General features: G+C 41.0%; 1 protein-coding gene across 2 annotated transcripts in view; it reads left to right on the top strand.

Annotated features, from left to right (window-relative positions):
- Positions 1 to 24,497, top strand: part of LOC133474004 (AT-rich interactive domain-containing protein 3B-like) — a 173,859-nt gene that overhangs the window by 135,936 nt on the left and 13,426 nt on the right. For both annotated transcript variants that reach the window (XR_009787324.1, XM_061765398.1), the window contains exon 5: positions 21,399 to 21,582. Coding sequence is in view for 1 of the 2 variants with exons in the window: in XM_061765398.1 (XP_061621382.1) it covers positions 21,399 to 21,582 (184 nt within the window). In the remaining variant the exon portion in view is untranslated. The remainder of the gene's footprint in view (positions 1 to 21,398; positions 21,583 to 24,497) is intronic.

Raw genomic sequence — 24,497 nt, 5'->3', positions numbered from 1 at the left:
TCATTTATAAGCATTTTATATTGTTTGTCAACAATAAGGCCTTTTTTTAGGACGGAGTTGATGTTGATCGCCCACTTCAGGTCCTGAGAGACTGTAATTCCCAGGAACTTGAAGGTCTCGACAGTTGACACAAGGCAGCTGGACAGCGTTAGGGGCAGCTGTGGCGAAGGGTGCCTCCTGAAGTCCACGATCATCTCTCCAGTCTTGAGCGTGTTCAGCTCCAGGTTGTGTCGGCCGCACCACAACTCCAGCCGTTCCACTTCCTGTCGATATGCAGACTCGTCACCGTCCTTGATGAGGCCGATGACAGTGGTGTCATCTGCAAACTTCAGGATTTTGACAGCCGGGTGCGTTGAGGTGCAGTCGTTCGTGTAGAGAGAGAAGAGCAGCGGAGAGAGGACACAAGCTTGGAGGAAAGGAGTTCAGGGATGATGGTGTTGAATGCTGAGCTGAAGTCCACGAACAGGATCCTCACGTAGGTCCCTGCACTGTCGAGGTGTTCTAGGATGAAGTGCAGTCCCATGTTGACTGCATCATCCGCAGACCTGTTTGCTTGGTAGGCAATGCTCAATAGGCAAACTGCAGGGGGTCCAGCAGGGGACCTGTGACGCTCTTGAGGTGGTCCTGCATGAGACATTCAAAGGTTGTTGTTTACATTTAGACGAACAAAACAACAGCTTTCATGTATTGTAGTATTTGTCTGCCCAAACGTGGATATTTTAGCTCACTTATAACTTGAGAAAACGCTGTGTAGTAAATTGCAGATGTTTTGACATGCACGCACACACACACACACGTCGCTGTCGTTGTAGGCTGTTTCGTAGTCCTTGAACGCTGGCAACTAGATCCATTCCACACATCCACCATCCACACTCATTTTTGGGCGGTATGTGTGTAGAAAACCAGGCACTGCTCATCACTGGTCCAATACAGTCCCAACAGTGAAGCATGGTGGTGGCAGCATCATGCTGTGGGGGTGTTTTTCAGTTGCAGGGACAGGAAGACTGGTTGCAATCAAAGGAAAGATAAAGTACAGGGATATCCTGGACAAAAACCTTCTCCAGAGTGCTCAGGACCTCAGACTGGGCCGAAGTTTCACCTTCCAACAAGACAATGACCCTAAGCACACAGCTAAAATAACGAAGGAGTGGCTTCAGAACAACCCTGTGACTGTTCTTGAATGGCCCAGCCAGACCCCTTACTTAAACCCAAATGAGCATCTCTGGAGAGACCTGACAATGGCTGTCCACCAACGTACACCATCCAACCTGACAGAATTGGAGAGGAATGGCAGAGGATCCCAAATCCAGGTGTGAAAAACTTGTTACATCATTCCCAAAAAGACTCATGGCTGTATTAGCACAAAAGTGTGCTTCTACTAAATACTGAGCAAAGGGTCTGAATACTTTTGGCTGTGTGATATTTCAGTTTTTCTTTTTTAATAAATCTGCAAAAATGTCAACAATTAGTTTTTTTTCTGTCAATATGGGGTGTGGTGTGTACATTAATGAGGAAAGAATTAACTTAAATGATTTTAGCAAATGGCTACAATATAACAAAGAGTGAAAGATTTAAGAGGGTCAGAATACTTTCCGTACCCACTGTATATCAATACGATAAGATGTCCAGTAATATGCTACAGCTATATGGCAGTTCACCTAACACTGTTTAAAACATTTTAATAAGATTCAATGTGATAAGGGTATTTAAAGTCTTAAACTATTAAAATAGTTTTTTTATGGTCTCAATATCATGGAATTTTAACTAGAATCTGGAACGTAACTCCTGCAATGATAGGGCAATCACTGTAGCTGGATATTTGTTCAGAATGTCATAAAATCAACTGACAGGCTGTCGGGCGACGTGTTCCAGTGTGCACTGCGTATTGCCAGTCCACGTCTGGTTGCAATATTTTGACACGCCAAAGCTATTAAATAGAAGGCGGACAGTAACAATACACAACACCTGTCAAGCAGATATATGCGACTCGGCGTACAAGGCCACTCTCACACATCGCGAAGACAGTTTTATTATACAGTCGAAACTTGGCGGCATGAGAATGATCATGGTAATGTTCTGCGTACAGTAGTTTTTTTATGGGTTATTCTCTTTTAAAAACGACCTTAGATGCCGTTGAACTGTACTTGTGTGGCAATGTATCCAGATTTATTGCCATATTGTGTTTGATATAATTGTAATCTCGCACTTGAGCTTCTAATAGTGTCATTATTAGCAACCTGACAAGGCCCCACGGCTTTGTGAACAGCTCCCAGTGAAATTTACAGCTCCTGACTGTGGTTTGGAGCCTCGCCAGTATTTTTCACTACGGAGCTGACAGAGAGCAGCACTGACAGAGACAGCTCCTTTAATGTATCGGCAGGCCTCCCTCGCCGTAATAACGCTTACGAAAAATATGCTCCCGCTGTAACCTGGGAAAAAGAACTGACTTATCTGCCACTCGTTGACTTTTCCCCCTTTGTGTATTTGCTCTTTGAATTGAGACCAAAAGCAAAGGGGCAAAATGGTAAATGATCCTCTGAGATGAACCGTCCCGGTTGCATCAGACCTACTCTTATGCAATCATATCAAACACTGAAGTGTATTTGCTCGTGTCATGTCACCAGAGTACCTTTTTACCCAGCTATGATCAGAAGATTAGTTTGTAGTTTTTCTGTGCTCATCTTTGACTTTGTCCTTTTTGTCATTTCATATTATTGCAATATAGGAGTGAAACATGTGGAGGCAATGCAATACAGTGTTCCCCCACTATGTTGTAGTTTTTTGTTTTTTTTTAAGTTTTCAGAGGTACTTTGACTTACAAGTTTAATTTGCTCTGTGATTAAGCTCGTAACTCAATTCACACATGCCATTAATATGTTCCAGCCCCCAATAAATGACCCCATATTTTTGTAGTGTATTTAAAAAAAGAGAAATAGCACGATATTGCATTAAAAAAAAACTGGTTTTATAGTATAATTACTGTATGTACTGTAGTATTCGTGTGTGGGTGTCTGCCTTTAAGGGGCGTGGTCTCGTGATTAACGTTAGAAGCTAGAGTTGGAGTCCCTCTTTGCGAGTGTTTATTATTTTGTATTTGTGTCTTTGGACTGTTTTTCCTGTGTAATAAATGGCTGGAAATGCATCAGACACTGGGACTCTCCTTACCTCCATGCATTAGCATTAAAATACCTTATTTGCTCAATTTATTTATTTATTTTCACTTCACTGGTGCAGCGGCGTACCTGAATCTCACTCATACATCAAATTTTTGCTTGTAACACAAAGCAACAAAAATCAACCAAGGAGCAGCTCATTACTCAAAAAGCTCATAACTTGGGGCACTTGTAAGTCAAGGCATCACTGTCCTTCCATCCATTCATTTTCTTCCACTTATCCGAGGTCAGGTCGTAGGGGCAGTAGCTTTAGCAGGGAAACCCAGACTTCCCTCTCCCCAGTCGCGTTCCCACTCCAGCCGGGAGACATAGTCTCTCCAGCGTGTCCTGGGTCGTCCCCGGGGTCTCCTCCCAGTGGGACACGCCCGGAACACCTCACCAGGGAGACATCCAGGAGGCATCCTAATCAGATGCCTGAGCCACCTCACCTGGCTTTGCTAAATGCGGAGGAGCAGCGGCTCTATTCTGAGCCCCTCCCGGATGACCGAGCTTCTCACCCTATCTCTAAGGGAGAGCCCGGACACCCTGCGGAGGAAACTCATTTCGGCCGATTGTATCCGGGATCTTGTTCTTTAGGTCATGACCCACAGCTCATGACCATAGGTAAGGGTAGGAACGTAGATCGACCGGTAAATTGAGAGCTTCGCCTTTCGGCTTAGCTCCTTCTTCACCACAACGGACCAATACAAACTGCGCATCACTGTAGACGCTGCACCAATCTGCCTGTCGATCTCCCGTTCCATTCTTCCCTCACTCGTGAACAAGACCCCAAGATACTTGAACTCCTCCACTTGGGGCAGGATCTCATCCCTGACCTGGAGAGGGAACTCGCCCCTTTTCCGACTGAGGAGCATGGTCTCACATTTGGAGGTGTTGATTTTCATCCCAACCACTTCACACTCAGCTGTGGTACTCACTGAACTCCGCCGTTGAGGTCACTGAGGTGGTTAAAAAGCTCCTCGGTGGCAAAGCCCCGGGGGGGGAGGAGATTTGCCCGGTGTTCCTAAAGACCGGAGGATGTTTTCCATCTACAGGGGGATCACACTCCTCAGTCTCCCTGGTAAGGTCTATTCAGGGTGTGCTGGAGAGGAGGATCCGTTGGGAAGTTAAATCTTGGATTCAGGAAGAACAGTGTGGTTTTTCGTCCTGGCCGTGTAACAGTGAACCAGCTCTACACCCTCGGCAGGGTCCTCGTGGGGGCATGGGAGTTTGGGGTACCACTGTACTTCCTTGTTATACCCTCACATGTGGGAAGGGAAAGCTATAGTCACAGATGTCAGCCATTTATTGGACACAGCAAGAAAAGTAGAAAACACAAACAAAATGAGCACACTTACGCAGGAGCTGCTTTTGAGGCCCTTTTAAGCCCGGAGCCACACTCACAGACTTGCGGACTTCACACACCACCCCATCAGGCCCCTCCTGTTAGAGCCACATATCCAACAGTCGATACTACAATATGTAAAGTATTTTCTATACATTTTATGCCTGTTAATTTATGGGTGTTCAAATGCTTTTATAAGGTGTTTAAAAAGTGTGGTTTAATAATTTTAAATGTATTTTAAGCATGTGGAAGGGGTGAAACTATTTAAAAAATGTTTTGTATATGGTATCTTGATCGCAGACTTTCACCTACCGCGGGCTGGTCTGAAACGTATCCCCCTGCTATGAACGGGGACTGACTGTATTGACCAGCATCATATGGACTCAATTAGATGAGCGTCCCTCACAGTGTGTCCCCCAACCCCCCTTCAGCTGTGGCTTGGGACACATGCTTAGAATAGCAATGCATCTATAGTGTAGCGTTACATCGAAGCTACCTTATGTGGAGGGTGCGCATCTGAACACTTGATATGAATTGGTGCCTGAACTAAAGATAGCAAATTCCATGCCAGGCTTTTTTTTTTACCTTCTATGTCCCTGACCATACATTAAAAATGCCGCCAGTGTGTACAGCAGTGTCCTGACAATATGCTGCCCCTCACCCCGACTTGTATAAACGAAACAGCCAGGCTCTGCCCAACTTAAAGTAAACCTTCCGCGTGTGGAGTCCAGACCCACGTTTCTCCTGTCAATGTCTGCACCACATCAGTGGAGGCTGTCTGAAACTACCATGAAGTTATAAGATTGGGATACAGACTTAACCCTGCCACAAATAGTTCAAAATTGCGAGTACATGACGCCGCCCACAAAAATGTTTATAATTACCTATATTAATAGTTTAAAAACTGCAAATATACCACAAACCATGATCCCAAAACACCTGAATATCATGTCATACTTGTCCTACATTACCCTGTAAAAAAAGATGTGATTTTGGGGGTAAAAAAATGCACCAAATGTGTACATGCACGTATACATGCATGTCTGACAAAGGCTCTCTGTTACTTCGATGAACAACCCATGCAAACTTGTCTCCTCCCGACATGCATAACCTGTCTCTCAGTCAAGATGTATCACATCAACATAACTGCAGATTGTGAAGAGGTGGGGGAATGCTGTGTATAGAAGGTGCTACTTGCCACGACGACAGATTTTTGTTTTCCTTTTTTATTATTAGCCTTATTGAACATTTACCATGGATACACATGCCCTCCGTTTTCAAACGCAAACATTTTTGCTGCTACGTTGTAATACATGTATACTTTCCAATGATATTCTCACATTGTTTTATTGGTAATACAAACGCGCACATGACCATTTTACCACGGATAAGCATGTTCTCCAGCAAAGGTGTAAATTTCTGCTTCGACGTCCTAATTGTACACTTCAAGTAATTTTTTGTTGATGCAAACTAAATTATACCCGACGGAACACAAGTATGCCCATCCTACATTTTCAAAGACAGAAACCACCATTTTCTTAAAAAAAAAAAAAAAACTAGATACATTTGATACTTGATATTTTTGCATTACTGGGCTTGTCGTGAAAGTGAAATGACAATTTTTCATCTGTTTAAAAAAATTAATTCATTATTTTGAAAAAAACTCATTGCACTCGCACACTTATTTGTTCGATTGAGCTATTTGGATGAAATTATTACATAGTGTGATGTCATAATGTGGAAGGAAGAGGAAGACACTGTTGCTCTAAGACATTTCCACGGGCCAGGGGTCTATTTGTGTTGGCTGGCACCTTCCTGGATCAGTAATCCTCGCTTTCTACTACCGCGCCCTTCCTTGTTTTCTTCTTTACTAGAAGCCCAAAAGTCCTACTTTACCCTCCGCCCCCGGTCTTTTCATTCCATTCATGTCTAGAATGGGAATAACTTCCTGGTGTTCACTGGTGTGAAAACGAAACTGAAAAACAAAGTGTCCAGCTAACGTTTTTCCCCTTTTTTGACTTTTTTTGGGGGGGCGGGGGGGTTCTATAAAACCTCACACCGTTCATTCATGGCCAGCTTGGTGAAACTAATTTCCATTCCATCGCGAGGCTGTCCTTCAATTATTTAAAAGTAAAAAAATGACCGTCATCTAAAGTCAGGGATATTTAATTGACCACTACTATTGGAATCAGGGGTTACCCACTTGATTTATTATTATGGAAGCCCTTTAATGTGGACGGCTGTTTCCTGCAAAAAATTAGGTCATGGATCAAGGTAAACGACTTTGTTCCTTTTTTGTACACTAATTGAGGTAGTCTTGGGCTGCAGTGTGAGCAGTGCAATATAAATGTTTGATTGTGCTTGGCGGTTAGCTAAATGAGGCCAGATCCAGAATTGATAGCTATTACAAAAACGCTGTTAGGCACGATCAACGTATGATCCAATTTCTATTAAACTACACACGATTCTTGTTATTGTTGTAGGAACATGTTTTTCTATAAATCCTCTGTGGAGTTACAGCACCTTGTGTATTTTAGGGTATATTAGATTGTCCAAAATTGAATGCCTTGATTATGCTTGAAATTGACACTTTAAATCCTTAAATCGGCCATTCTTTCTGTAACAAATGTATGGTTATTGCAATTTTTTTTCAAAAGTTTGAGGCTTAATGTGCGGTCATATTTAGTGAAGGAGGTTTTAAATTTGATATGTGGCCTTAAAAAATGCAATCTCAGATTTGGTTTCCTTGAGACCATTTTTAAAGGTCAAGTTTAGAGACCCAAAAAGCGCTTTCTGTGTCCAAATTCACATTTTATCTTAGCCCTCCATCCATCCTTCCATTTTCTTCATCTTATCCGAGGTCGTGGGGGCAGTAGCTTTAGCCCCAACTTCCCTCTCCCCTGCCACTTCATCCAGCTCTTCGGGGGGGATCCCAAGGCATTCCGAGGCAAGCGTGGAGACATAGTCTCTCCAGCGTGTCCTGGGTCGTCCCCGGGGTCTCCTCCCGGTGGCACGTTGCCGGAACACCTCACCAGGGTGGCACCCAGGAGGCATCCTAATCAGATGCCTGAGCCATAGATGAGGGTAGGAACGTAGATCAACCGGTAAATTGAGAGCTTCGCCTTTCGGCTCATCTCCTTCTTCACCACAACGGACCGATACAAAGTCTGCATCACTCCGTCTGTCTATCTCTCATTCCATTCTTCCCTCACTCGTGAACAAGACCCCAAGATACTTGAACTCCTCCACTTGGGGCAGGATTTCATCCCCGACCTCGAGGGAGCATGCCACCCTTTTCCGACTGAGGACAGTGTTCTCAGATTTGGAGGTGCTGATTTTCATTCATTCATTCATTTCACATCTTAGACCTAAGGTCCATAAATAAAAATAAAATTATTTCCTTTGTTTAACCAGGTATGGCAATAGAGAATGGTTTCACATTTTCAATGCCGACTTGGAGTTAATTTAGGGTTCAGTGCCTTGCCCAAGGATACTTTGACACCAGCCAGTCGGAGCCGAGAATGAATGTGACAACTCGTGCTTATAGACTTTGAAAAGCTTTAACGGGGGTGATTGCATGATTAAAGTTCCGTTTTTAGAATCGTTTTCAAAACTTTGTGCTTTCCTTCTCCCAAGTTGCTATTGTCGCATAAATGGTTTTGTGTGTGGTGTTCAATACAGAGTATCCATCCATCCATCCATTTTCGGAGCCGCTTCTCCTCACTAGGGTCGCGGGCGTGCTATATATATATATATACATAAATATATATACATACATATATATATATATATATATATACATATATACATACATACATATTTATATATACATATATATATATATATATATATGTATATGTATATATATATATATATATATAAATATGTATATATGTATATGTATATATATATATATATATATATAAATATGTATATATGTATATGTATATATATATATATATATATATATATATATATATGTATGTATGTATATATGTATATGTATATATATGTGTATATATATATATATGTGTATATATATATATATGTGTGTGTATATATATATATATGTGTGTGTATATATATATATATATATATATATATATATGTATATGTATATATGTATATATATATATATATATATATGTATATATAGATGTATATGTATATATATATGTGTATGTATGTGTATATATATGTATGTCTGTATGTATATATGTATATTATATATAAAGATTTATTATTAATAATGATATACTTTTAACCTGACCCTGTTCTCAGATGACGTCTCCAGTGATGTATTAATTCCTTTTTCAGTTCAGAGGGAATCCTGTGAGGCCGTCAATTCTCTAGACGCCTATTAATTGCCTTATTTTGTTGTACAAAACTTGGTTACTCTCTGCTATAACTATGTGACAAGTGTACTGTATCACCAATCACTGATTTCACTTATTGTCTTCCTTCCAGGTAAGATTTAAACCACTGCAGAGCTGCATATGACATTTTTATCTCAGTTCAAATACTAGCGGTGTCCCGATCTTTGAGATTGGAAATCGGTCCGATGTCAGCAAAAAAAAAAAAAGGCAGATCGGACTGGATCTAAAATCTCCGATTTTACCACCGTAATACAAGCAGTCCATTAACATTCCACTCCACTCCAGCACTTCTATCCAGCAGTGCCCAGACAGCATGCAGATCCTAGTGATGGGCAGAGCACTCTATAGAATAGCTCTGTCCCAAACTGTTGAGGATGCAGCAATCGGTCAGATTCCAGACAGTTGATTAGTTCCTCAGCAAGTCTTTTCAAGTACTGTAGAGACAAGTCGAAGGATGAGTTCTATTGCCTCCCACGTCACATGACCTTGTGTTTGACATACCTACTTTCGAAAAGGTGAAATTTGCAGTATTTCGACTCAACACTGGCAACAGTAATGCATTTAGAAGTTCCGTTTCGAGACCCCGTTTTAAGTAGTCTCTAACCTGCAGTTGTCTCATAAAAAAACATCTAAAAGGAATTTTTTTTTCTTCCGTTTTCAGTGAATGTTTCTAGATCTGGGTTTGGATTTGTTGTCTAGACTTGTGAGCCTTCTTTTTCACTTCCATCAACGCCGCCTATCTGTGTGACTCTATTTGCGCCCCCCCCCCCCCCCCCTATCATTACCAGTCTCGCCACTGGAAGGCTACAGCCATGTGGCAAAGGAAGGACTCAGGGAGTGGTCCGGGGGGGCCCTTGGCCACCGCACTTCCCACCAAAGTGACCCCTGACCCCCGGTGCCATTAATCACTAGGCTCCTGATGGCCTTGTCCCTGGGGGGAAATCAGTCCAGGGCAAAGGATGATGGGAGGTGAAGCCTGCAGCCAATTACAGATGCGCTGGTAGCAGCTGAGTGGACAGATCAGTGCTTTATAGAGAGATGAAATGAGCTCTGGCTCACCATGTGTACCCTGCGAGGCTCCTGTCCTTCTCAATTCCACGTCATCACCGACACTCCACTAGGGCTCTGCTAGTAAAATGAGCAGATGGAGAAGTCGAAACAATTACAACGGCAGAAATGGCCGCATGTGATGAAAGCGCACTTGGTTCTGCTCTGATCAAAAGAGGTGTTTGGGACCGGTCCAATTAGGCTGGTTAGAGTTAAATGGCGCAGATGTTACACACTGAAGTCAGAAGCGGCTTGTTGACTCTCTGGACACAGCTGTTGCTAATGTGATTTTTGTTTCTTTTTACTGAATTACTAAAGGTGCCACTCCATATTGTGATCGCACTACACTGAAATGCAAAACCTTGTGTTGACTAATTAATGCTGTCTTAGGTTTCACACACAGCTCCACACTACTTAGAATAGTCACAAATTCCACGGACAAGCACCGAGCCTTGCCACGCCTAATTGACTTGGCACATCATAATGTTCCATAAAAAAGTACAAAATTATAAAGATGAAACTGTTCAAAAGTCAGTATTCTTTTAAGAGTCTAAACCATGTTTCAAAATCTCAGATATACTAATAAACATTACACGACAAGGTGGCACTTCGAGGTCATATTTGGAAAACTACGTCATGTTTGAGACTACCGCAGAATGGCTCAAGACCAGAGAGAGCCAATCACAAGCGTCGGCTTGAGAAGGAAGAAGTGATATGGGGGGGGGGGAAGAACTTTTGCAGCTATTTTTCAAATGTACGGTAACTAAAATTGTAATCATAGAAATTTCCCACATTTTCTCCCAGCAATGTAATGGATTTCAGTTACATACATTTTGTAATTAATTTACATAATCTCATTACATGTAATTAGCTACTCCCCAACACTGTGTATTCATGATATAATACACAAAATTTTAGTGATTATTTCGTATTTGGCATTTTTATACTGTATTATTTAAACCTTTAAGAAGTGTAGTCACTTGTTTTGCATGTTATATAGAGTGCCGTGAAAATGTGTTGGCCCCCTCCTCAAATTCTTATATTTTTGCATAGTTTCCACACTTTGTTTGAGATCATCAAACAAATGTAAATATCAGACGAAGATAACCCAAGTAAACATTTGTTTGTGTGTGTGTGTGCGTGTGTGTGTGTATGTATATGTATACAAGAATAATTGTTTTTTCTAAGAGACAACGGTGTAATAAATCGAAAACCGTGACCACAAAACCAAGATACAAACCGAACCGGGGAATTTGTGAACCGTACCACCCCTAATATACGATGTGTGTGTGTGTGTGTGTGTGTGTGTGTGTGTGTGTGACTAGTCGAAGCTAACTCAGTCAAGCGCGTGCTGGTCATAGTTTTTCCCTTGTCATCACAAAATCCTGTTTCAATTCATAACTGGAAATGCACTTTTGGGTAATTTTCGGCATCTGAAAAATGTTGTCGAATTAGAAATTACGACTGACGTCGGCTGGGCCAACGTCTGTAGGAAGGTGGTGGCCTGACACCGGGGCCACCACCGGGCCACCGTTAATGTACTGTAGGTCCCTGGTTTAAACTGTAAATATACCCGAACTATGATTGCATTGACTTTCATTTCAAACTTCCCTTCCATCATCACTTTAAAAAAAAAAAGTTTCACTAACAAACGAGGCGAAACTTGTCTTCTCCCCGACATACAAAAAGCTGTTTGTCTCACAGTTGAAATATAGCACTTTAACGTACTTAATGACACTAATTACTACTTTCATATTGGCCAAGGCGTTGCCAACACCTTGGGGCATCATAGAGCGTAATAGGAGCACAAAAATGCCAAGAGGTGAGATTTTCAGCTCACAGCTGAGTTGAGGTTCCACTCAAAAAAACGCAGTAGATGATTTCATGAATAACAAACTGTGAATAGGTGGAGGTTTGCTGTACATTTTAAATCTATGTCCTTAGTGCTGAATTTGTCTAACGACATCCTTGTAAAACAGTGACACACATGCTTTTCTCGGGACGACTGCGCTAGACCATTGACTGCCCTCCTGTTTTAAAAACACATCTGTATTGGTGCATATGAAGTGTGTCGCTAGCTGTCTGTGGCTTTACTAGCAGCTGGCCAGACCACCCCATAAGGGGGGCCAAAGCGCTCTTGTATCATTTGTTGTGGGCTCATTGTTGCGGTGTGAAAACATGGCTTCCTGCTGACCTGCACTTTAATTCACACATCAATAATCCCGGGCTGATCTCTGACCCCACTGGTTGTACTAATTGTTTGATGCGGGGTTGATGCTGCATCAAATAAGTGACAAGCAAGTATGGCCAACACTTTTGATCCGTTTTCTCGGAGCGTGGCAAAAACACAATATAAGCGTTTTGGGTTTTTTTTCGGGCCTGGCGGGGATGCATCGTAGCCACATTTGTATTCATCAAGCGCCGTAAAATCTCCTACGGCACTTGTGTTCCTTGTGACTTCACTCCATAGAAGGAATGGGCAGAATGGCCTAAACATAAAATCGCAGAATTATTTTTTTTTTGTACGAAAATACAATTTCATTTTTATTTTTTTTTTACCCTTCGCTCACAAAAAAACACAAATGACAATTTTCAAAACTTTTACTGGCCCCCGCCCCACAACTTTCTCGGCTTTGTTTTATTTCCCCTGATACTGACCAAGCATTGAAACTGTTTCCCAGCAAGTTTTTTTTGCCAAGGCAATAATAGAATTTATTTTATTTATTTATGTACGGCTTTATACGATCAGGATTTTGGGGCCGATCAGCGAATTTTAAAAAAACGATAACCAATCACCAATCCGATCAAAAGGTGGAGGAATGTGTCTATTTAAATGATCTGTTCATTTACTGTATATACATAATTGCTAAAAAAAAATTATATTTACAATAAATAATGTATCTTTGTTCCTCTTTTTATGCCAGTGAGGCATAGTGACAGACAGAACAAATTAATGGACTTTTTTTTTTTTTTTTTTTTTTTTAATAACTTTATTGGCCGTCAGATATTTCCAATATTACATCAAAATACACGCAACAAGGCTAAAAATAAACTAGCTTTTGGATTCAAGTATACTGTGCATGCGGCGAGGCAGAGTAAATGTCTTTTGTGGAGCGATCGGATCGGCAATTATGACATTAAAGCCGATCAGCATAAAATGCTAATTATCGGCCGATACCAATAAGCCCGATAAAATCGGTGTAAAGTCTAAAAATAAGTGCTTCGTCCTGGAAAAATTTCCCTTTTGTCAAAACATGAGGTCGCCCAGACAATTTCATGTTTTCCATAGAGACACTGTTGTATATACAATAAACCACGGTTTATCGTCGAGGATACATTCCAGACCACGTGTTTTGTATAGTTTTACTACAGTCATATCTTTGAAACACATTTAAAGTAATTAAAATAAACTTCTTAAACACATTGTAATTAAACATGAAAAAAACAATTGCAATGATGAAATGTATAGAAAATATAGTTTGTGTTGAAGTGGCTGTGCACATGCATTAAAGAGGCGGGGCCTGTCTGTGTGTTTAAGCATGAGCTGTGGCCGACAGCAGCTTCTGCTTGAGTGTGCTTATTGTTTGTGATTTACTCGTCTCCCAACTTTTAATAAATGATTAAAGTGTATCAGCGACTGTGGCTCTCGTTTCCCACATGCAAGAACATTACAGTAATTATCTGTAATATTATCTGCAATATAGTAGGGGCGAGAACGTTTAACCGTGAGAGAGCGAGGAACACTGAATACATTGCTGTTCAAATGTTTGGGGGTCACTTCAAAATGTCCTTATGTCTTAATGAAAAGCATTGTGTTTTTTTTTTTTTTTTACACATGAACAGAAACTATATTGTTGTATTATTTTAATGTTTTAATAAAAATAAAAATAAGGACATTTCCAAGTGAACCATTTCCACACTCATGTATGTAAACATAAGCCTTAATAAATTAACATTTTAAATGTTCGAGAATTTAGCATCAAAAATAGAGCCAGCTAATTGCATGGCTCGGCTGGAGTATACGCGTGTAACGTTTTTGCACCGCATCCAACTCTCTCATGGTCTTTTCTCATGTTGAGTTGAACAAGTGAACTAAGGCAACCTCTGCAGAAGATTTGCTGGGCACGAGGGCTTGCACAATATTTTGTTTGAGCATCGTCATCGCGATGTAGTTGTGGGCAATAGTCACATCGCAGGGTCTGCTGCGATTTTGGTGTACTGTAATATACAGTGAAGCAACTGTAATATTAAAATTGGCCAGCAGAGGGACGTGTTTGGACATGCTCAAAAGATTAAAAGATTGTACACCTCCTGCATTTCCTACTTCGCTCTTCAGAATGAAGCCAGGCAGGCTGCGTGAGTGTGCGAAGTGCGCTCAGGGAGTGAATGTGTTCTTTTGTATTACAGTACATCATTGTAAAAATAGATTACTAGGAAAATTATTTATCAGAACGCTGCAAGGAATGCAGTTATGTCCTTTCACCATTGTTCCTGTCAGTGTTGCGTGTTTTTGTTTTTTGCACATTAAGGACAAAAGTCCTGTTTTTCTTTTCATTTCTAATTTTAAAAAAGACACCATTAAAAAAATGTCTCATGTTTTTGAGGTTGTAGGGTGAAAGCTGCAGCTGGCTACTCAGGTAGACTGAATGGGTGGTAACAATGGGGAAATGAAATGCCAGTATTTTGAGGTTAATAGCCCGTCAGCAACATATTGGGGGGGGGGGGAGTTTTTGGACCAGCTAACTTAGTTAAAAATTTTGAATTCTGAACTATTAACTGAACTAGTATAGTTCATTTTGGAATGATAAACTGAACTTTGAACTCGTTCCCCAACACTGATCCTGTATTATTTGACATTGCAATATCTGTTGCAGGTTTTTAAAAAATTGCAATGTCCTTTTTTTCCACTATTTTGCAGCCCTACTGGGCACAGTATCTTTGGTAATGTTACATCTAGCGTAATTGACTCTGTGATTGCTTTCCACCGGGCTCTTTCTTTGTCAAATGGAAAACAATGTAAAAATTATGCTGCTCATGTTGGCTGTTTTTTCCTGGAATTACAGGTACATCTCAATAAATTAGTATAGTGTCAAAAGCTTAATTTCGTTAGGTAGTTCAATTCAAAAAGTGAAACTCATATTGTAGAGATGCACTACACACACTCAGACTGAGTGAAATTTTTCATGATTTTTTTTTATGTGTATAATTTTGATTGTTTACAGCAAACAAAAACCCAAAATTCACCTTCTCTAGAAACTAGAATGTTATATAACGAACAATCAAGAAACAATGAAAATTATTTTTAATGTAGAAATTAGGCAGAAATTTGCTCTCTTAAAAGTATCTCCACAGGTGTTTAATTCATCTCTGTAATGTATGAATGCTGAAATAAATGGACTTTTCTACCATATTCTAATTTATTGTGATGAACCTGTGAACTCGCTAGTCGATTTTTGAAAAATAGTCACTAGAGGTGTCAGAAAAGTCGCTAAGCATAGCGACCAAATGGCTAAGATGGCAACACTGACTGCTTTTCTAACTAAGCTCCTCTCTGTTCGGAGCCATGTTGTTAGTGAAAGCAGTGCATGTCAGTGGGGACCTGCTTTGAACTACAAAAGTCACAAAAAGATTGTCCTGGCAATTAAACTTAATTGATCTCTAAAATCAATCGCCTAACTCTACTCCATAGGCACCACTGGGCATTATTTTTGAATACATATTAGTGTTGGTGTCTGTTTGCAAAGGAAGCTCGCACCGTTGTTATGCATCACGTTAAATGGCTTTGCAGATTAGACCAATGTTTCCCTCTCACAACATTTATCTGCAGCTTTGGTAAGTCAAGCAGCATCAACAGCTCTACGGCGGACTTCTGTCCCACCTGATACGCAACACTGTATTGCCAGTACTAAAGTATTCCGTTTTGAGGAGGTCAATAATCTTTCCATTTGACTGTATTTTTAGAGCCTCACAGAAAATAATGGAAATTGAAATAATCCAGGTCAAACTGTCACAGTTTGCTTACTGTATAGCTACTATTTTAAGTAACAATCTTAAAGGCAGGGTATGCAAGTTTTCAAAATGCTAGCAAGATTTGGGCTGTCACCTGCCTTTGAATGAATGTCGTTGGATGTTTAGTGGTGGTTGGAGTGGGCGTAGGCGCAGAATGGCAACCACGCTTCCGTCACACTGCCCCAAGGCAGCTGTGGCTACACGAGTAGCTTACCACCACTAGTAATGTGTGCAATTGTAAAGCTTTTTGAGTGCCTTCAAAAGCGATGTGGTATGCCTTATTATTATTATTAAGATTTGAATCTAGCCCCATTTTATGTCCCGACCTATACTGCCTCGGATGTCTGCACAAGCAAACGCCTCCAGCTCACTCAACAAAAAAAGAACCAGGAAGACAGCGGCTCGTCGTGCTCTGCTGGCTGCCTTAGGGTGCTCCTCGGTCCGGACGACCCGGTGAGAGTGGTGATGTCACCCTTCGTTTGTACACCGGCGCCAGTGTTTTTCCAAGCCCAGCAATACGCAGCCGTCCCCATACAGGACACTACTGTGATATACTGTATGTTTACCCTTGATTTGAAGTAGAGAGCTGTCCAATTCCTTCTTTTTCATTTTTGGTGCTAACCGAAGTTAAGTAATCTGGCCACAAAACTACATTATAGTCTCCTTTTGCGCGAGGCTGCTCTGAATTGGATTACTGTGAAGAAATCCCCATTTATTTCTCAGTTTTTGAAGGGAAAAAAAAAGAAAGAAATGTGGGTCACATTAAATCAATCAAAATTTGGTACTTTCAAAATGATATTGTCTATCTTCAATACTTGGTTGGGAATCCCTTTGCTTTAATCACTGCCTCGATGTGCCGTGGCATTGAGGCAATCAGCCTGTGGCATTGCCTATGAGTTATGGAAGCCAAGATTTCCTTAATGCTTGCTGTCATTCCTGCTTTGTTTTGGATCTGGTGCCCCTCATTTTCCTCTTGATAATACCCCATAGATTCTCAAATGGGGTTTAGATCTGGCAAGTTGGCCAGCCAGTCAAGCACTGTGATGGCATGGGCATCAAAGCAGGTTTTGGTGCTTCTGGTGGTATGGGCAGGGGCCAGGTCCTGCTGGAAGAGGAAATCTGCATCTCCATAGAGAGCCCCAGCAGAAGGAATCATTAAGTCCTCTAAGACATTCTGGTAGACCGTTCCGGTGACCTTGGATTTAAGAAAGCAGAGTTTACCAACACCTGCTTGGACATTGCACCCCAAATCATGACTGACTGGGGATATTTCACACTGGCCCTCAAGCACCTTGGGTTCTGTTCTTCACCCGTCTTCCCCCAAACCCTCGGACCCTAATTCCCGAATGAAAGGCACACGTTACTTTCATCAAAAAGGAGGACCATGGACCACTGGCCAACAGTCCAGTGCTTCTTCTCCTTGGCCCAGTTGAGACACTTCAATCGTTGGCTCAGGCTCAGAAGTGACTTGACCCGAGGAACCCGACAGTTGTAGCCCATCTCCCGGATGCGTCTGAATGTGGTGATTTTGAAACTGTAGCTCCCGCCTCATTCCACTCTGATAATCTGCTAATCTCGTTTGCTGGTGCATCTTCTTCTGCCACATTTTGTCCTTCCACTAGACTTTCCATTGGTAAGCTTGGACACAACACTCTGTGAACAGCCAGCCTCCTTAGCTATGAACCTTTGTGGCTTAACCATCCTATGGAGAGTATCAATGATGGTCTTCTGGCCAGTTGTCAAGTCTGCAGTATTCCCCATATTGAACCCAACTGAGACAATTAAACCAAACAACCAAGCAATTTAATGACACCTGGGGAAACCTTTGCAGGTGCTTTGAGTTTAGTGGATGATTAGTGTGTGACACTCCATTTAAAACATTTATGGCCTGGAAAATTTGGACTCATTTCTTCACAGTATTCTAATTTCTTGAATTCCTGATTTTGTGGATTTTATGAGCTGGAAGCTGTAAAAAAAAAATTAACAAATAAATACTTTAAATTGTTTAATTGTGGGCCCTGAATCTATAATCTATGAAAGTTAATTTTTTTGAATGGAATTATGGAAATAAATCAACTTTTTCCATGATATTGAAATTTTTTGGAAAGGGTCTGCAGGGCACTAACCAATATAGCGGATAGGGAGTGATTCCGAACACAGCCAGTTTTATACAAAATGTCCATTTTGACACACTTGATTGAAGGTTTTAAACACAGATGTCATTTAAAAACCATGCAACCCCTGTGAGTCCAGAATTAGTTTACAGGTCTGAATCTGACTTCTGCTCTGAGGCAAGTCCATTTGCCCACATAGCGTCCAGTGCACATGGCTTAAAAGCATGTTCCTAAAATGAATCCGTTCTAATCTGGGTGGTCTGATCGCCGCTATTTGCCAAAGTCATTAATGAGTCCAATTCTAGGTTAAGGGGCTGAAGGATTGACAGGGAGTTAACCGGGCAGGCCAAGTCTGCGTACGAGCGGCCCAGTGTGTGTGCCTCAGGTGTGTGGATTTACTGACACAATCCTCTAAATGAGCTTCATTATATCGGACTATCCTGCAGGTCCCACCCACTGCCGTCCATGGATTAGCGGGTCGCCGCACTCCACCCGCAGCCCTCCCCTCCCCACTTAGGCGGGTTGCACTTTTTGATTCTGTTGAATTTGTGACAAAAAATTGTGAATCTTTTTAAATTCCATTTTCAATCAGCAATCAAAATTAAAACAACAAAAAATGATTAAGTGATATTATTTTACCCTATTTGTTTTATTTAATGTAACACAAAATTAGTTGCCATGTTTCTCACATTTCTATTTTAGGCTCAGAACAGAAAGACAAAATGGAAAGACCTGCCACAGGACTGAACTTGCTTTTAATATTTAATTGGTTGGCTTTACATGACCCGGACATTTGGTCACAAACATTAGTAAAGGTAGCTTAACATAACAATCAGTGTAGACCATCACTACAATCCATCAGCCATATTATAACATGGACAGTTATGTATTGTGTAGCACACCAGAGTGTCAAACTCAAGGCTTGGGGGCCAGATCCGGCCCACCACATCACTTTGTGGCCCACTTAAACAAATAAAGTACATCTACATAATGTTTCTTGCTAAATGGGTTTGTTCTTTAATTTTGACACAAGATCTTTACCAAAATTGCATATTATTTCTTCACCTTTAACAGATATTACACACTTTTTACCCAACCATATACATTTTAAACATATATTGAACAATAGTTGTATACTTAAATATTTGGGTTCCACAATTATCTATGAATTCTGATTTCAAATAAAATTGTTGTTGTTAACAGTATATATAACAGTAAATTGCAGGTGCAATTTTTTGTAAAATGTGTGTGATAATATGATGTGACTGTACGATTTTCAGTCATAACAGCCCTCTGAGGAAAACCATACTGTAATGACGATGTGGCTCATGACCAAAATGGCCAGCAGTGGTTCAGTCTGTGAGAACTTTGGGCTTTGACGTGGGAGGACATGGGTTCCAGTCCCACTAAGGAAAAAAACTGTGAAGATGGCAACTATCTGTTGGTAAGATGATAGTCTGCTTGTTGGCTACTGTTGAAGTGCCCTTGAGCAAGACATCGTCCCCACCGCCCCAGGTCAAGTGGTGCAGCACTCTGCGCACCTCTTTCCCTCTGAATCGCTCCTTGCATGCCTGGATGTGTGTGATCTGGTTCCATGTGTGATGTGCAACACAAAAGTCTACATTGGAGTGGGAGTTGAATTTGCCCTTTAGGGACACCTTTTAGTGTCATAAATTAAAAAGTCATTTTAAAAAAAATAGAAGAAACATGTAACTCTTAAGGAGGAAGACATGACATTTGCTTTCACCACATTTGTCCGATTGCATTGGTCTCAACTATTTCATGTCCACACAGAACACCTCATTTGGACTAGAAGACTTGAGGCAAATCACTTGAAAAACATTATTTTCAACGTGGTTTTCATTCTTATTTCAACTGTTGGGTATTGATATACGAGAAACTTTGTGTACTTCTCGATTGACTGATTGTGGCGGATAACAAGCTAACGTGTGTTTTATTATGCTCGTTACCACATTTCTGGGACACTTAAACACAACCAATTCAACATTTCAAACGTTTCATTTTTCAATTTCATACTTTTGATCTGGGCCAAAAATTGAAGCATGAAAACTTTTTGTTGTGTTAGATCAAATAAAATGTGTCACTGTTTCTTTTTTTTTTTGTCTACCAATTGAAAATAATAAATGATGCATCGATTGACGACAGCCCCCTTCACCTCCCTTCCCAATCCCACCTGCTCCTCACCACACGCTCCCTACAAGCTCCAGTGCAGATAAGCTGTTGACAAGATTAATGCATCTGTATCAAAAGTCTCGAGCCGCTCAGCTTTGTTGTTTGCGAATCCCCTATTCCAGGTCAAGCCATATTGCCTTAACACAGCTAATGTGTTCTCAAGCCAAATTAAACAGGCGTGCAGGACACATGCTTTCCACCCTCGTCCCGATTACCACATCACCATTTTGTTTTTCGCAGATACTGATCATGTTAATGAGAAAAAAACATGACGTTGGATCTGATATTGGCCATTTCCCAGACTCCTTCAGACACATGCGACTTCTTTGCCACCCTCGTCCCAAACAGTGCCGATTACCTCACAATTACCTTTTTTTACGGATATGGATCATGGTAATGGGGGGAGGGGGGGGACATGAGATTGGATATCCTTAGTCTTCTTCAAAAGTGGATACAAATCCCATATTGGTCATTTCCCGGGGTCCTTCAGACACAAACTTCTTCTAGAAATTTTGTCTCCGTTTATTACCAAATTTGAATCATCATACCAGTGTGACACTAAATTGTAAAACTGTTCCTCAAGGTTGAAGCAAAAAAATAATAATAATAAATCCAGACCACGAGGCCAGTTTAACATAGCAACATGAAATTTGGTAGCCTTGTCTTTTGTGAGTTGACCCACCAAAAATTATTAAGAAGCCATTCCCTGAAAAGACAGGAAATCTGTCAATTTGGTTTGAAGCAGCTATTTTAGAGTCATTTTAACCATTTCTAGGGTTCATTCAAATGCAAATCCCATAGATTGTGTTCAAATTTAAACCATATACACGAGACAGATGGGTGAGTTAAAATGTTCCTTATTGCGTGTGGCTGGAACAAAGAAGTAAAGTTTGATGACTTGCAATAATAATACACATTCTTGAAAATCCAGCCTTCTATCACAGATGCAGCTTAATTTGTTTTCATTACTATTTCCTGCGGGGGGGGTGTTCTCTCATTTTAAGTGCCAACAAGCCTCAACAATGGAGAGCTTGTCTGGCTACTCTGTCACGAAAGCAGGTGCAAACAAGAAGATCATTGACACTGCAACCATTTTATGCTTTTTCCGCTTATACGACCCAGACAGCGTAGAATCATGTATGTTTTTCCCCTCCTACGCCAGGCACGCCGGTCAACCGTATTCCCATCATGGCCAAGCAAGTGCTGGATCTGTATATGCTCTACAAGCTGGTGACGGAGAAGGGAGGCCTGGTGGAGGTCATCAACAAGAAGATCTGGAGGGAGATCACCAAGGGACTCAACTTGCCCACCTCCATCACCAGCGCCGCTTTCACACTGCGCACACAGTAAGACACAAAATGGCATTCTACATTCAGTCTTGAAGTGATTTACTTCAACAATATAGTTGAATAGTTGGAAAAAATTTGCCCCAATCCCACTTTTACCAAACAACATTAAATTGGGTGGACATGTCTATCAAAACAGGAAGCAGAAAAAAAGGCTTCAGGAGTCATGCCCAAAATTGAAGAGTAAGTCAGCCATTTTGGTTTGAAGCAGCCATTTTGGGTGGAATTCCAGGGCTCATACTTTGACAAACTTCTACTAGGGAATTTGGACAAATGAGCCCCAATCAGAGGCAGGTATCCTAGACAGATAGGTGACGTTAAATTGCCAAACTTTTCTTTTTCCTACATCATGTAATTTAAGCAGAGCATGGCGTCTAAGTTCACAAGATTTGTGGAAAGTTTAAAAAAAAAAAAAGAGTCCCTGACACCAGTTTCATTGATTGACATGAAATTGGATGAACATGTCTATCATGACAGGATACACGAAAAAGTGTGAAGTCCCCATGTAGAAAATTGAACATTTTGATTTGAAGCAGCCATTTTGTGCAAATTTCAGGACTTTGTGACAACTCCTACTAGGGCAGGGATGTCAAACTCATAATTCAGAGGCCACTTACAGCCAAATTTGATGTCAAAGGGGGCCATACCTCGAAAATCACACCAAACGTAGTGTGTGTGTGTGTGTGTATAATATATTATATATATATATATATATATATATATATATTTAATAAAGTTTTAATGCAAAACAAGTATATTAGGAAAGTCTTTAGACGTAATGACTTTTTTAAAAATCATTTTACCGAAAAAACAAATTTCTTGAGAAAAGTTTGCTTCAGTTTGTCGTGTGCATAATAACTGATCACGGTGATTGTATTTTAAAGTACACAATTTTGAGTCACAGGTATTTGGAGCTAAAAAATATATATATATAGTATTACACTTTACATCAATTTATGAAGACCTAGGAATTATTACCACTTCATTTTCTACATGATCATAATAATTCTCAATGTTAGTCACCACCCCCACAACATCTTAGGTATTTTTTCACTTTTAAATTCATCTTGCAAGCGGATTGTACCCCCGAGCAGGCTGCTTTTGGCCGGCAGGCCATAGGTTTGAGAACACTGTACTAGGGATTTCACCCAAACCAGTCCCAATCCGGAGGGGATATCGCAGAGATTGATCTGCAATTGCCAAGCTTTTTTGCTTAAATAATGTAATTTGGGAAGAGTGTGGTGTTTAAATTTTTTTTGCAAAGTTAGAAAAGGAAAACTAGCCCCCAACACCGGTTTTACCCATTGACTTTAAATTGTGTCTGTCATGACAGGAAGCACCAAAAAAGTTTCAAAGAAACATGCCCAAAATTGAGCATTTGGCCATTTTGGGCAAAATTTCCAGGGCTTGTACTTTGATGAACTCCTGCTATGGAATTTTCAGACAGATGGGTGACACTAAATAGTGCCGACACATTCTAATCAAAGTCAATCATTGAAAAAAAGGTGGGAGTGTCTATTCATTAATTTTTACAGTTTTAATTTTATTCATAATGCAACATCTGGGCTTTCTTTCTAGCAGTTCCATTGCGGTGCTGAGTGCATCAAATGCTCTCACGGGTCCACATGCCCCATGTTGCCCAGCTTAGCCACGAGCATGTGTTTGTGTGAATCCTCGCCTCTGTGTTTATACACATGCCATTTGTCTCCTCCCGTGAGCCACTTTCCCTTCAAACATCCAATCCCCTGTGTCCATTACATCACGTTGATCGATCAGTATTGATTTATTGATGCCATCGGGTCGGTTCAGAGTTCACTGAGACTAAGGCGGCTGCTTTGGGTGACAGCTTGTAGGTTGAGAACATTTAGAACGGTGCTGCCACCGTATGTATGGAAAAGCTGGAATGGACCGCCACACCATGCTGTCCACTAATAAGGATGCCCTAATGAAGCCTCATGTATTTTTTATGTGCTCCGCAGGCTCTATCTAATGGACACAGGGGCTCTTAGCGGCTTATTGATCTGCCGTGATGCAGTCAGCATATATCATAATAATACTGCATGTTCATTTTCACCTGTGTTCTAATGGCGCAGAAAACATCGGAGCTGTGACTGTGCCTAAAGCTACTCTACGACGTTAGCACAACACGCAGCATGTTTTTACTCTTTGACACACCGTTCAGTATGACACTCCACAGTCTCCGCATGGCTACAGCGCTGCCCTCAGTCTTCTCTCCAATCAACAATAGAGGAGAACAAACTGTCCCTGTATTTACTTCTGTGGCCGTTGTAAGGAGACGTGAAGATTTTTTAAAATTATTTTTAAATCTTATATCATATAACTTGACAAGAAGACCAATGGCTGTATTGTAGCCAAGTGCAGGCTGCGAGGTAACAATACTGCAGCATCCACAGCTAAGACAAAACATTTTATGTTAGCATGTGTATTTGATGACACATGGCTGCAAATGAGCAAACTAAACACGATAGCTGTTGCTTTGCCTAAGCTGTGGATGCTGGAGTAGCGTTACTCCGCCAGCTCCACTTAGCTGCGACGGCCCTCAGTCTCCTCTCCGATACAACTATGGAGGAGGACGAGGCTGTATTTGCTTCTGTGGCCGTTGTAAGGAGACACATTTTGTTGGAGAGGAGACTGAGAGAACTATGAACATATGTCTGGAAGCATTATTTCTCCGCAGTCTCCAATTGGCTGCAGCAGCCCTCAGTCTCCTGTTTAATGTGACAATGGCAGAGAATGTGGTTCTCCAAAATTTACTCCTGTGGCTATTGTGAGGAGATTTATTTCATTGGACAGGAAACTGAGGGCAGCGCTGCAGCCAAGAGGAGACTGCGTAGTATAATACTGCAGTGCGAAAACACACACTATTATCCTATCTCCTTGATTCTGTTTGAACT

Source organism: Phyllopteryx taeniolatus, chromosome 2, assembly GCF_024500385.1.
Source record: "Phyllopteryx taeniolatus isolate TA_2022b chromosome 2, UOR_Ptae_1.2, whole genome shotgun sequence".
NCBI classification, from domain to species: Eukaryota; Metazoa; Chordata; class Actinopteri; order Syngnathiformes; family Syngnathidae; genus Phyllopteryx; species Phyllopteryx taeniolatus.
This window is presented reverse-complemented; position numbering and strand designations above follow the sequence as displayed.